At 43.8% G+C, this 15,532-nt stretch overlaps 1 protein-coding gene across 2 annotated transcripts in view; it reads left to right on the top strand.

Moving 5' to 3' along the window:
- Positions 1 to 15,532, top strand: part of HYDIN (HYDIN axonemal central pair apparatus protein) — a 426,739-nt gene that overhangs the window by 33,440 nt on the left and 377,767 nt on the right. For both annotated transcript variants that reach the window (XM_061594057.1, XM_061594056.1), the window contains exon 4: positions 2,350 to 2,484. In XM_061594057.1, coding sequence (XP_061450041.1) covers positions 2,350 to 2,484 — 135 coding nt within the window. The remainder of the gene's footprint in view (positions 1 to 2,349; positions 2,485 to 15,532) is intronic.

The following is a 15,532-nucleotide window of genomic DNA, read 5'->3' as shown; positions in this document are numbered from 1 at the left end:
TGTGAGTTGGGTGTATTTTATCACCGTATTTGTTTAATCTATATGGAGAACATATCATATGGAAAGCAGGATTGGACCAAGATGAAGGAGGTGTGAAAATTGGAGGGAGAAATAGCAGAAACCAGTAATGATTTGAAACGAATGCTGTTGAAAGTTAAAGAGGAAAGCACAAAAGCAGGACTACAGCTGAACATCAAGAAGGCTAAAGCAATGACAACAGAAGATTTATGTAACTTTAAAGTTGACAATGAGGACACTGAACTTGTCAAGGATTATCACTACCTCAGTACAGTCATTAACCAAAATGGAGACAATAGTCAAGAAATCAGAAGAAGGCTAGTACTGAGGAGGGCAGCTGTGAGAGAACTAGAAAAGGTCCTCAAATACAAAGACGTATCACTGAACACCAAAGTCAGGATCATTCAGACCATGGTATTTCTGATCTCTATGTTTTAATGTAAAAGTTGGACAGTGAAAAAAGTGGATAAGAGAAAAATCAACTTATTTGAAATGTGCTGGAGGAGAGCTTTGCAGATACCATGAACCGCAAAAAAGACAAATAATTGGGTGTTAGAACAAATTAAACCAGAACTGTCACTAGAAGCTAAAAAGATGAAACTGATGTTATCATACTTTGGACACATAATGAGAAGACACGATTCACTAGAAAAGACCATAATGCTGGGAAAAACAGAAGGGAGTAGAAAAAGAGGAAGACCAAACAAGAGATGGATTGATTCCATAAAGGAAGCCACAGACCTGAACTTACAAGATCTGAACAGAATGGTTTATCAGATGCTATTGGAAGTTGCTGATTCATAGGGTTGCCATTAGTCATATTCGACTTGAAGGCACATAAGAACAACAAATGAATTAGAGAAAAAAATGAATTATTTTTCCAGCTAGGAAATATAGCTAATAGGGAGATCATTGATGCAGAAATCCAAAGGGGATGCAACATGGTTTAGCTGAGACCTCTTGGGTAATTTGATTATGTCAGAGTTTTGATTTGCAGAAAATGGAAAATGCAATCTCAAAAGGAAAATACAGTGTCAATGTTCAGAGGGTAGAACACTGAATATTAGTAATATTAGAATATTGGAAATAATGCTGTTATGATGTTTTCTCACAGTACCAGCCTATGGGAGATAATGCTGCAACATTTTCGTTTGCCCACACATCAGTTAAGGTGAAATATTTGGGTGTGAAATTGTTTAGTCCCAGTGACTTCAGTGGGATGAAATCATTCTAAATCCAAGTATCTGTCACCATTTTGTGGTGAGATGGGTGCATGATGATGCCATTTTGTTAATGCTCATAAACAAAATACATATAAAAACACTTTTGCATATATTGTAACATTGAATTCAAATGGTAGTCTCTGCTTTCCTGTCTGGCTGGGTGTTTTCCCTGCTGTTTGGAGACTGTTGCTGGCTATGTTTGGCTTAGGGTTCAAGATGCCTGAACTCTTAGCTGACCTGATGTTTGTGACTGCAGATACCTGTAAGTAAGTTTAGTGTTGTAACCACAGGTCATAACACAGCAAATCAAGATATACAAGAACATTAAAGCATCACACGTCCAATAAAAGCGTTAACACATCATACATCCAAAAGTTCATAAAACAAAAATAAAATTGTGGATTCAAAATGCCAAATAGTAGTTACAACACTAATAAAAATGTTCAGATTCTAAGGCAAGTCTTAAAACTACAATTTAGTCAGGCATCTAGTAGGATTAGATTCCTTTCTGTTTTTAAAAGATAAAAGAGTAAAAATGGCCACTTGATAGCTGACGTAAGGAAATGCATCCATCAGAAAGTAGGTGATGCATTCCACTTCTGACTGCAGATATCAGTAGCTGCCCCCTTTACCGCTCTGTCGCAGGAGGCTTCTGGCAAGGGTGGGGTTGGAAGGGCCTCCTGACAGCGTGGCTGTGAACTGTATGTGAAAGGAGCGCGGTCTAGGGTGAGTGATGTCATTTTGGTACTTATGCCATTGTCACACATTGGTTCGTGCCTTCCATGCATGGATAACGTGTGGACACTATTGTACACAATGTCACGACTGATGAGGGGCAGGAGAGTTACCAGAGATGTGTTCAGGGCTGCTAGATTAGCACTTGTGTCTAGAGTAATCCTTGTACTATTGCTCTTACTGCTGTAAATGCTAAAAAGAGGGTTACCTTACCACTACTCTGATATAGCTGGACCCTCGGATCAGCCTGCCTAGAATGCTGGGTCATAGAATACAGAATGTGTCCCACTGTCATTCCTGTGATAGATGCCACAGCTGGTTATTTTTATTAATCTCTGAACCATAAGAAACCATTTTTCTGTATTTCATATAGATTCCCCGGCTGGTGAAAGTTGTTCTGGAGAGTTCACCTTACTTCAGAGTCATAAGCCCCAATGATGTGTGTAACAAAGTTGCACCTGGCATGCAATCTACATTCCGTATCCTTTTCACTCCTGAAGAGAACAAGGTAAGATCATCACCTATTCTATTGGGAAGTCCTTGTTTCTATTTAAGGTTGTGTTGCACAGACATAAGCAATGGAATGGTAATCCAAGGCAAGCTTAGTCCAAGACTGATCTATGCTTTTATGTAGCCCTGTATATTCCCCATTTGTGGACTTCCTGCTGTGAAAGCTCTTCAAACCAGTTTCTTCTTTTCTTCTTCTGTCAGGAGTGACATTAAGGCAGTTTCACCCCTCCTTTTGCCACGCTGAGTGAGTATACAGTTGGCAGAATGACTTCTCAAACATTAGGATTGAATCAGATAAGGAGGACGTAGGTCACGGCAAATGTGTGCTCAAAGGACATATGAAGAGGGCACAGTGTAAAGGAGTTAGAATCATAGAACACTAGAGTTGGACGGGGCCTATAAGGCCATCAAGTCCAACCCCCTGCTCAATGCAGGAATCCAAATCAAAGCATTCCCCACAGATGGCTGTCCAGCTGCCTCTTCAGTGCCTCCAGTGTTGGAGAGCCCACTACCTCTCTAGGTAATTGGTTCCATTGTCGTATGGCTCTAATAGTTAGGAAGTTTTTTCTGATGCTCATTCAAAATCTGGCTTCCTGCAACTTGAGTCCATTATTTCGTGTCCTGCACTCTGGGATGATCGAGAAGAGATCCCGTCCCTCCTCTGTGTGACAACCTTTCATGTACTTGAAGAGTGCTTTCATATCTCCCCTCAGTCTTCTCTTCTCCAGGCTAAACATGCCCAGTTCTTTCAGTCTCTGTTCATATGACTTTGCTTCCAGTCCTCTGATCATCCTTGTTGCCCTCCTCTGAACCTGTTCCAGTTTGTATCCTTGAAGTGCGGAGACCAGAACCAGACACAGTACTCAAGATGAGGCCTAACCAGTGCTGAATAGAGGGGAACTAATACTTCACGCAATTTGGAAACTATACTTCTGTTAATGCAGCCTAATATAGCATTTGCCTTTTTTGCAGCCACATCACGCTGTTAGCTCATATTCAGCTTGTGATCAATGACAATTCCAAGATCCTTCTCACATGTCGTATTGCTGAGCCAAGTATGCCCCATCTTATAACTGTGCATTTGGTTTCTTTTTCCTCAGTGTAGAACTTTGCATTTATCCCTGTTGAATTTCGTTCTGTTGTTTTCAGCCCAATGCTCCAGCCTATCAAGGTCCCTTTGAATTTTGTTTCTATCTTCCACGGTATTAGCTGTGCTTTTTTTCATTTTTTAAAATGTTTTTAAGGATGTTTTGTTTTTAATTTATTTTAAAGTCTGTTTTTATGATGTTTTAAATTGTTTTTAGTGGTTTTGTTTGCTGCCCTGGGCTCCTACTTGGAGGAAGGGTGGGATATCAATCAATCAGTCAATCAATCAAATAAATATGCTAATGCTACAATCTACCATCCATTTGCTCATTCCATCTCTGGCTCCCTTAAAAAACCAGTACTAGCAAGGATCCAGGATGCAAGTGGTTGACCTCAGACACCCAAGTCCACATTCTTAGACTGACAAAACAGAAACATCTCAATATTTTATTAATTTATTAAACTTCTAAAGCACCCTTCATCCAAAAAGCATCCCAGGGCAGTTTACAAACAATTAATAAAACAAAACATTAAATCAACATCAAACAATATTTTATTTATTTATTTATTACATTTATATTCCACCCCATAGCCGAAGCTCTCTGGGCGGTTTACAGCAATTAAAAACATTAAAAACAAATATACAAATTTTAAAACACAAAAAACAATGTAAAAACACAATTTTTAAAAAATTTAAAAACAATTTAAAAACACATGCTAAAATGCCTGGGAGAAGAGGAAAGTCTTGACCTGGCCCCGAAAAGATAACAGTGTTGGTGCCAGGCGCACCTCGTCAACAAAGTAATTCCATAATTTGGGGGCCACCACTGAGAAGGCCCTCTCCCTTGTTGCCAGACTCCCAGCTTCCCTTGGAATAGGCACCCGGAGGAGGGCATTTGATCTTGAACGTAGTGTACGGGTGGGTTTGTATTGGGAGAGGTGTTCCATCAGGTATTGTGGTCCCAAGCCGTGTAAGGCTTTATAGGTTAAAACCAGCACCTTGAATCGAGCTCGGAAACATACAGGCAGCCAACGCAAGTGGGCCAGAATCGGTTTTATATGTTCGGACCGTCTGGTCCCTGTTACCAATCTGGCCGCTGCATTTTGCACAAGTTGCATCTTCCAAACTGTCTTCAAAGGGAGCCCCACGTAGAGCGCATTACAGTAATCTCATTTGGAGGTTACCAGAGCATGGACAATTGAAGCCAGGTTATCCCTGTCCAGGTAGGGGCGTAGCTGAGCCACCAACCAAAGTTGGTAGAAGGCACTCCGTGCCACCGAGGCTACCTGAGCCTCAAGTGACAGAGATGGTTCTAGGACATTATTTTAAAGGAGTGGAAACAATAATGGATATAGCAGCAGATGCAAAAATCCCCATATCTCAGTATCTTGAAAATCTGGAAAAGGCACTCCTTGCTACTGAAGCCATTTGGACTTCCAATGACAGTGATCGTTCCAGGAGTGCTGCCAAGCTAATGACCTGCTCCTTCAGGGGAAGCATGATCCCATTTAGAGCAGGCAGTTCACCTGTTTCAATATAAACAGGACAAGCAGGAGTCCAAGGCATATTCATAGGGTAGAGACACACTTTTTGTTCTGCCGGTTCTAGTGTGTCTCTACCTCCCTTTTCTCAAAATGGGGGCACACAACACTAGTCAAACTTTGTCCCTTTTTACTCTTAAAACCTTCTCAGATCACCTCCAGTGTTTGTTTGTTTGTTTGTTTGTTTAATTCAGCTTCAAGGGGTTTTCTCAACTGATTGGTAGATTGACCCCCTTATCTTCCAGATGTGGCCAAAGGAAAAGCTTTGCTGCAGGCTCAGGCAGAGACAGTGATTGGCCCAATGCTTACCTGTGGGTGGTCCTGAAAAGTCTGAAGGCAGCAGTGGGGGAGGTGTGGCCATCAGAGAGCAGAGGAGCTTCAAAACGCAGCCAGAAAAACCATTCTAGCTGCTTTTCAAGCGACTTGTGTGCCCACAGCCATGGATTCCACAGTCAATCTAGCATCAGAATTAGGGTTACAGATCTCCATTTTTCAGCCAGAGACTCTGGTTTTTGGGGGGCCCTTCCGGGTCTCTGGGTGACTCATCTTAATCTCCGGACTTTCAGCTTTCATTTTTTAAAAAAAATAAGTTTCGAAGTGGTCTGGTTTCAGAGTTATACACCAAAACGTCAGCTACCCCACCACAACTTCTTAGTTGCTCTAAGTTCTGCTCTAATCCCTGCCCTTTCAGGTTTTTAGCCAATAAGAAATCAGGGTTGTGATTGACAAGGAATTATAGAGCCAAAAATGTAGAGTCAAATTGAATTGTCTGCCTTCAAGTCGATTTCGACTTAGGGCGACTCCATGAACAGCGTTTTCATGGTAAGCGATATTCAGAGGGGGTTTACCATTGCCTCCCTCTGAGGCTGAAAGGCAGTGACGGGCCCAAGGCTCAGAAATGTGCTTTTTCCTGAACATATCACAGATTGAATAAGTAAGCTTTCAGTCTTTTTCTCTCTTGTGTGTAGGAGTCATACAGGTTTAAATTTTGAAGAGGGCAGTGTTTTGCAAACGTTTGCAGAATGTGTCTGAGAATTAGGTGTATGGCCTGTTCTTGGGAGGGGGGGTTGTACTCCTGAAGGAACAGATTCATAGTCTGGGCCTACTCCTAGATTCAACCTTGTTACTAGAGTCCCAAGTGGCTTCAGTGGCTAGGAGTGCTTATACCCAGCTTAGGCTCATTCACCAATTATGGCTGTTCTGGAACAGAATAGTCTGGCCTCAGTTGTCCCTGTCCTTCTGGACCACAGTAATGTGCTGTATGTGGGGCTGCCCTTGAGGATGATCTGGAGGCTGCAGCTAGTGCAGAACACAGCTGCTAGATTGGTAAGAGGAGTAGCCCAATGGGACCATGTGATACCTGAAAGGATTGCACTGGCTGCCAGTGAGCATATAAAACCCTACATGGCTTGGGACCCAAGTACATAAAAGAGTGCCTTCCCCAGAATCAGCCACCTCAATGAGGCCATGTTGGCTGCCCAGGTAGCAACCAACCTTTTCAGTGGTGGCTCTCCATTTATGGAATGCCCTCCCCAGTAAGGTGCATCTCTTTCCATCATTATTTATTTATTTATTAAATTTATATCCTGCCCTTCCTCCCAGAAGGAGCCCAGAGTGGCAAACAGAAACACTAAAAGCAATTTAAAACATCTTAAAAACAAAAGACTTTAAAACATATTAAAACAAAACATCTTTAAAAACATATTAACAGAAAACATCTTTAAAAACATATTAACAGAAAACATCTTAAAACATCTTTAAAAAACAATTGTAAAAACAATCTCTGATAGGAGATCCTGGTGCTCCTGCTCATAATACCCCTTACCCATAGCCACGGAAGTCAGGTCGGGGGAGGACTGTCTGAGAACCTGGCGTGGTCTCTTACATGGGGGGGGTGACTACTCGAAGTCTGAGGGTGTTGTGGGGCACTGGGGGGTATCACATTAAGTGGTGGGACCTCTTCTAAGAGTGCCTGTTTAAGTTGACGGATTACGTCGGGCGAAAGCAACTGTGCCAGCGTCATTGAAGGTGTTAATAGATCTACACTGGCTGCCAGTTGTTTTCCGGGCCCAATTCAAGGTGTTGGTATTGACCTTCAAAGCCCTATACGGTTTCGGCCCAGTTTATCTGAAGGAGCGCCTCCAGCACCACCAATTATGCCGCCTAACGAGATCAGCCGCGCAAGACCTTCTCTCGGTCCCACCAGTTAAGATGGCGAGGCTGGTGCGGACCAGAGAGAGGGCATTTTCGATTGTGGACCCCACCCTCTGGAATTCCCTTCCTTTTGACCTCTGCCATGCCCCTTCCTTGATAGGTTTCCGCTGGGCCTTAAAGACCTGGCTGTTCAGGCAGGCCTACGGGACCTCTGGGGTGGGTTAATTTTTTAATATGGTAATATTAATTATTGTTGTGGTCCTCATTGGCTTTTATTGTATTTTACTGTGAAGTTGTACGTCGCCTGGAGTGGCCGTTAATTCGGCCAGATAGGCGACTCACAAATAAAATTTTATTATTATTATTTTATTATTATTATTATCCAGAGCTTGGAAGTAACTAGTTACAAATAACGAATTACTTGTAATTCATTAATTTTTTGAGTAACGAGTGGGTAATTCCTTTACATTTTGATTGTAATAGAACTAGGAGTAATTTTACTACTTTTGTGGAGTAATTGTAACATTTCCAGAATTACTTTTGGGCATTACTTGGGGGGGCGGAGCAGGGGAAGTTTTCTGCTCCTCTGACTTGTGGATGAAAATCATGTGCCTCAAACTGGGCTTCTGTGCAGTGTTGCTCATTCCTCATGCTCTGTGGATGGGTAGGAGGCGACGGGGGAGGAGGCAGAGAGTGAGACGGGGTGGAGTGGAGAAAACAATTATTTAAAAAAAACAGATAGTGGTGGTGAAGAATGGAGCAGAGGGAAAAAGGATCCGGAGGTCAAGAACATGGATAAAGGAGGAGAAGGAGGCAGCAGCAGAGTGAAGATAAAGAACTGTGGAGGTGAAAGATGACTGTGTGTGTGTGTGTGTGTGTGAGTGAGTGAGTGAGTGAGAGAGAGAGAGAGAGAGAGAGAGAGAGAGAGAATACTGTGTTTGCACTTGGCACACAAAGTGGCCTCCACCACCCTACTGTGCTGCATTTGCAGTATTTTAACTTTTTTGCATCTCAGGGGAAAATGTTTGCTTGAGTGAGTGTCCCTTAGTTGGTGGCAGGGCAGGGTCTGGGAGGTGGTTAAGTGAGAGAGATTATGCTTGCTGGCTGAGGGGGGGGGGTTGCACTTGGTTTGACGTGCAAAGATCTGAGTGGTGGCCTCAGCCTCCCTCCCCACCACCCTTACCAGCGGAGAGACCACCATTGCTATCTTATGAATAAAAATAATTATTCTACTACCTCTGTATGTGTTTGTTTATTTTTAATGTTGTTTTAGGCTACTTAGATGTGCAGCAGCCAAGGCCAGCACCTTGTAGGCATTTTTAAGTAACTGAAATGTAATTGTAGTGATTACTTTGGAGGAAAAGTAAAGTAATCAGTTACTTTCAGAACAATTGTAATTGTAACAGTAATTACTACTTTTTTGGGTCATGTAACTGTAACTGTAATTTATTACTTTTTAAAAGTAATCTTCCAAGCTCTGTTATTATCTTAAAAAGCAATTCCAGCACAGACACAGACTGGGATAAGGTCTCTATTTAAAAGGCTTGTTGAAAGAGGAAGGTCTTCAGTAGGCACTGAAAAGATAACAGAGATGGTGCCTGTCTAATATTTAAGGGGAGGGAATTCCAAAGTGTTTGTGCCACAACACTAAAGGTCCATTTCCTATGTTGTACAGAACAGACCTCCTGAATAAGATCTGCAGGAGGCCCTCACCTGCAGAGTGCAATGATCAACTGGGTATATAAGAGGTAAGACAATCTTTCAGGTATCCTGGTCTCAAGCTGCGTGTGGCTTGAGAGCCAGAACCCTGAACTTGGCGCGGTAGTTAATGGGCAGCCAGTGCAATTCTTTCAGCAGTGGGGTGACATGTTGGAGATACCCTGTCCCAGTGAGCAGTCACCGCTGCATTTTGCACCAGGTGCAGCTTCCAGACCGACCTCAAGGACAGCCCCGCATAGATCTCATTACAGTTATCCAGTAAACTAGTGCATGGATAACAGTGGTCAGACTATCCCTGTCCAGAAATAGCTGTAGCTATCTTACCAGCCGAAGCTGGTAAAAGGCACTCCTAGCCACTGAAGTCACCCGGGCCTCTAGTGACAAAGATGGGTTCAAGAACACCCCCAGACTATGAACCAGCTCTTTCAGAGGGATTATGACCCCATCTAAAACAAGCAACTGACCAGTTATCTGAACTTGGGAACCACCAACCCACAGCACCTTCGACTTGCTAGGATTCAGTTTATTGACCCTCATCCAGCCCACCACGGAGTCCAGGCAGCAGTCCAGGGCTTGCATGGCCTCTCCCAATTCACATGTTACTGAGAATTAGAGTTGGGTATCATCAGCGTATTGCTGACACCTTGCCCGAAATTTCCTGATGACCTCTCCCAAGGGTTCATATAGATGTTAAACTGCATTGGCGACAAGAAGGTACAACTGCCAGGGGGCCGAAAGACAATCACTCATTGCTATTCTCTGAAAATGACCCTGGAGATAGGATTGGAACCACTGTAAAACTGCGCTGCCAATACCCATCTCACCAAGTCAGCCAAGAAGGATACCATGGTGAATGGTATCAAACCTTCTGAGAGATCAAGTAAGAATAACATGGTTGCACTCCCCCTGTCCTTCTGCCAATAAAGGTAATCTATCAGGGTGATCAAGGCCAACTCAGTCCCATAACCAGGCCTGAACCCAGTTTGGAATGGGTCAAGGTTATCTGTTTCATCCTTTTTCCAGAGCGGTCGATCACCACCTCTTTCAGGGTGGCTGGGATCACTCCCTCTCACAAAGACGTGTTGACCACACCCTGGATCCACTCGATCATAACACCTTGGCAAGCTTTAATAAGCCAAAAAGGGCAAGAGTTGAGAGAACACATTGCTGGCTGCATTGTGTCAAGCACCTTGTCCATGTCATTAGGTCACATCAACTTAAAATGATCCCAAGAAGTTGCAGGTGATGTTGCACTGGACATCTCACTGGGGACTACAGTAGATGTGGATCAAGATTCTTCGCCACCCTCACCGCCACACAGTAGGCACGGTTATGATGTTTTACTTGTGCCCAGTCAGCCTCACAGCACGTCTTTCGCCACTTGCACGCTAGCCGTTGTCTAGCCTGTTTCATTGCCCATAGCTCTCTGGTGTACCAAGGTGCAAACTGGGCTCCACAATGCCGGAGAGGGCGCTCGGGGGCAACTGTGTCAAGAGCCCAATGTGCCTCACTGTTCCACAGCATGACAAGGGCTTCAACAGAGTCACCTGCTCTATCTATGGGGAGAGTCCCCAGGGCGTTCAGGAATCCTGTGGATTCCATTAGTCTCCGGGAGGGGACCATCTTAATCTGTCCACCCCCTACTGCAGGAAACGATCGGAGCTCTATCACTCAGCACTATCACTCTGGGCTTCTCTAACACCAGAGTCGAGATGGCCTCCGCCAGCTCAGTCAGAGAAGCTGCAGGGCAGAGGGTGGATGGTACAACAGCAGCAACCCTAGTTTACTGTCTCCTCGGCCCAACACCAAGTGCAGGCCCTCATAGCCAGCTCCAAGACAGAGTGGTTTCCTGGTGACAGAGATGGAAGTTCTGTAGACAGCAGCAACTCCTCCCCCCCGTCCCTGCAGCCTGTGCTGGAGTTGCAGCGAGTATCCAGGTGGGCAAAGCTGGGTCAGATCAACTCCTCCCAGCTCACCCACCGAGGTGTCGGTAATGCACACCAAATCATCATTATTTGTATTTTTGGATGTTGTTTGGTTCTTTTATTGTTTGTTTGTTTTGTTTTCTTGATTTATTGTATTTATATATTGCTTGTTTTTTATCTTTTTGTACACCGCCCAGAGAGCCTTCGGGCTTAGGGCGGTATATAAATAAAATAAAATAAAATAAATAAATAAAAATAAAAATAAAATAAATCGGTACCTTCATCCACAATCAAATCATGGATGAGTGTGGTCTTATTGTTTACTGATCTGGCATTAAACAACAACGCACACAGGCCAGTGGGCACAGCAGATGAGCAATGAGGAACCCATCCATGAGAGGAGTGGCAGCAAGGAACAAGGTGCAGATAGACTTGCGCTCCTCTTCTACGGTCATTCACCACATCCCCGTGGCTATCTTTCCCTCTACTCGTAATCACTGAAATTGAGGTGGCGTCACCCATGTTTCTCTGTACAAAGACTCCTCCTAAACACCTGATATGAACCCAACACAAGCCCACCAACAAAACCTGCCTGAGCCAATTATCCCAATAGGCCTCTACAAGAATTGGGAACAGTCATACCCATTCAAACTCTTTCACACAGGGCTCATCTACTCCCCCTCCTCTCTCACACCCAGGGAGGGCCAGTCTTCTGCCAGTTACAGACTCTCACTCTGAAGGCATCTGGCGACTTTCTCCTATCATTCAGTTCACTGCACATACTCTCACCCTGTGCAGGAACTACACATGCGCCATACACCCTCCCCACTACCAATCTCTTCTAGATTGGTTTAACAGAAAAATAAGGGCAGCTGGGCTTTTATGCTTTCTGACTCAGCCAGGAGCAGATGCAAGAGGCTGCAAGATTAACTGCAGCCTCTCTCTGGAGCAAGGGTCAGGCAGGGGGTCCCAGTCCTTGCAGCACTTACCAGGAACTTCAGCTGTCTCGAGGGACAGCAACCCAAAGGAGCGAGCAGCAAGCACCCAGATGCTCAGATACTCACTCCCAGGGCAGGTCTTCTTCAGTCCCCTAGTGCTGCAGCTGTTCCCCTAGTGTATTGTGGGCACTGGGGAAATGCTAGTGTATTGTGGGCACTGGGAACTGAAATGCATTAATTATTTGTTATTATTATTTATTAAATTTATATCCTACTCTTCCTCCTAAAGGAGTCCAGGGCGGCAAACCCATTAACAGAACATTTTAATAATAATAATAATAATAATAATAATAATAATAAATTTGTGTGTCGCCTATCTGGCAGATAGCCACTCTAGGCGACGTACATTAAAATGGGATAAAATACAATAGTATCAAATGCAGTCACATTAATCTCAATAAATAAAATACTGGACAGTCATCAGTACATTTATAAAAACATTTACATATACAGCATATAATAGATGACAAAATCATGGAGATTAACCCATCCCAAAGATCTCAAAGGCCTGTTGAAATAGCCAATATCCAATGCCCTTTTAACAAAAAGCATTATAAAAACAATTAAAAATATTCTAAAATAGTTAAAACATACTAAAAACATTCATTCTTTCATCATTCTTCCACCTAGTGGTCTCTGGGTTGTCAGGAACAGTCTCCTTCAGCCATCAAATGCCTGGGTAAACAGGAAAGTTGTCCAGTTCCTCCTAAAAGTCAATAGGTGGACAATGGCTAGAGTGCAAGTGGCGAAAGTCGTGAGGCTGATCGGGCATGAGTAAAACATCATAACCATGCCTACTGTGTGGCGGTGGTGATGGCAAAGAAGGCTCACTTCTCTGCCACTATCGCATCCTCAAGTAACCATCCAGTGGAGCTTTTTCGTATTGCCAGGGATCTGTTGATATCAACTCCAGGAAATGGAGTTTTAGACCCTTCGAAGGCCCACTGTGTATTGTTTACAAGGCACATTCAGGGTAAAGTTGCTTGCCTCCGCAGCAACCTTGATGCCCCATCCACATCTACTGTAATCCCCAATGAGGTGTCCAGTGCAACGTCTGCTGCAACTTCTTGAGAATGGTTTCAGTTGATGCGGCCTGATGACGTTGACAAGGTGCTTGAGTTAATGTGGCCAGGAATGTGTCCTCTCAATCCTTGCCCTTCTTGGTTTATTAAAGCTTGCCGAGGGGGTTTGACCGAGTGGATCCAGGGTGTGGTCAACACATCATTGTTGGAAGGAGTGGTTCCAGTCGCCTTGAAAGAGGCGGTGATCCGACCACTCCTGAAAAAGTCCACCCTGGATGCATTGGTTTATGACAACTACCGACCGGTTGCAAATACCCCCCTTTTAGGGAAGGTAATTGAGAGGGTTGTGGCGCAGCAATTGCAGATACTCTTGGATGAAACAGATTGTCTTGACCCATCCCAGTCTGGGTTCAGGCCTGGTTATGGGACTGAATCAGCTTTGGTCACCCTGATGGATGACCTTTATTGGGAGAAGGATGGGGGAGTTAACCCTGTTATTCTTTCTTGATCTTTCAGTGGCTTTTGATACCATTGACCACAGTATCCTTCTAGGATGACTTGGTGAGAGGGGTATTGGAGGCACTGTTTTACAGTGGTTCTGATCCTATCTCCAAGGTCGTTCTCAGAGAATAGCATTGGGTGACTGTCTTTTGGTCCCCTGGCAGTTGTGCTGTGGGGTGCAGCAGGGTACCATCTTGTCCCCCATGCTGTTTAACATCTATATGAAGCCCTTGGGAGCAGTCATCAGGAGATTTGGGACAAGGTGTCAGCAGTATGCTGACGATACCCAGCTCTATTTCTCCATAACATTTGAATAAGGAGAGACCGTGCAAGCCCTGGACTGCTGCCTGGACTTGATGGTGAGGTGAATGAGGGCCAATAAACTGAGTCTGAATCCTAGCAAGACGGATGCACTGTGGGTTGGTAGTTCCTGAGTTTGGATAATTGGTCAGTTGCCTGCTTTGGATGGGGTCGTACTCCCTCTGAAAGAGCAGGTCCGTAGTCTGGGGGTGCTCCTGGATCCATCTTTGTTGCTAGAGGCCCTGGTGACCTCAGTGGCTAGGAGTGCCTTTTACCAGCTTCAGCTGGTAAGACAGCTGCAGCTATTTCTGGACCAGGATAGCCTGACCACTGTTGTCCACACACTGGTAACCTCCAGGCTGGATTACTATAATGCACTCTAGGTGGGGCTGCCCTTGAGGTTGGTCCTGACGTTGCAGCTGGTGCAAAATGCAGCGGCGAGACTGTTCACTGGGGCAGGATGTTGCCAACATGTCACCCCGCTGCTGAAAGAATTGCACTGGCTGCCCATTGGCTACCGGGCCAAGTTCAAAGTTCTAGTTTTGGTTTACAAAGCCCTATACAGCTTGGGACCAGGATATCTGAAAGACCATCTTACCCCTTATGTACCCAGTCGTTCACTGCACTCCGCAGGTGAGGGCCTCCTGCAGATACCTTCTTATCAGGAGGTTCGTTCTGCACAATATACGAAATGGACCTTTAGTGTGGCGGCACCTACCCTGTGGAATTCTCTCCCCTTAAATATTAGACAGGCACCATCTCTGTTATCTTTTCAGCGCCTATCAAAGACTTTCCTCTTTCAACAAGCCTTTTAAGTTGAGACCTATCCCAGTCTGCATCTGTGTTGAGATTGCTTTTTATTATGTTCTTACACTTTCTTTTTTAAAATGTTTTAAAATGTTTTTATTCTTAGAAGATGTTTTGATAGCTTTTTTTCAGTAACATTTTTGAAGATGTTTTGTTTTAATGTATTTTAAAGTTTGTTTTTATGATGTTTTAATGTTTTTAGTGCTTTTGTTTGCCACTCTGGGCTCCTGCTGGGAGGAAGGGTGGGATATAAAGCTAATTATTATTATTATTAGGTTTTATTATTATTGTTGAGATTTTTAATGTTGTAATGTATTTGTATGTTTTTATTTTGTACGTCGCCCAGAGTAATAAATTTAATAAATAATAATAATAATAATAATAATTATTATTATTATTATTTCCAAATGTGAATACACCCAATATTTGCTTTCTTTTATTGTTTTTTCCTTGTATATAGTGGGTCTGTTTCCAGATAACACTAAGCCAAACTATGACTTAGTGCAAATACATGGGCTCCCACAGAGCAGATTGCAGCCGCTGTGCTCCTCCTCTGGTTTTGCAGCTGCTGTGTGCATGGTTTGCCTTAGCACGTCATCTGAACTCACGTTTGTGTCCCCTCCAGACAAACCATGAACTGTGAACTAAGAACAAACTTTGGTTATTGTGATAGCACTGCAGCCACACCCTGAGTCCTGTGCCATCTGAGGGGGTATAAAACAAATGCATACCCCTCTGTTCACCTATCCTACCTTCTTGGTCTTTACTGCTGCCACTAGATGGAAGTATTAATTACGCAGGCTGCCTTCCACCAAGCAGCCCCAAACCTTCCCTCTTGTGTCTCACCAAGATTAGCTGAAGTAGTGTGGACTTGGTTATAAGTGTGGTCAATTGGAGACCACAAGATTATTAATGAAACAGGGACAGAAGTTTACTTAAGACAAGACGGGTTGCTCTTAGAAAAATAGTATTGCACAGGACTATCCAGCATC

Source organism: Rhineura floridana, chromosome 13 (assembly GCF_030035675.1).
Source record: "Rhineura floridana isolate rRhiFlo1 chromosome 13, rRhiFlo1.hap2, whole genome shotgun sequence".
Lineage (NCBI taxonomy): Eukaryota > Metazoa > Chordata > Lepidosauria > Squamata > Rhineuridae > Rhineura > Rhineura floridana.
This window is presented reverse-complemented; position numbering and strand designations above follow the sequence as displayed.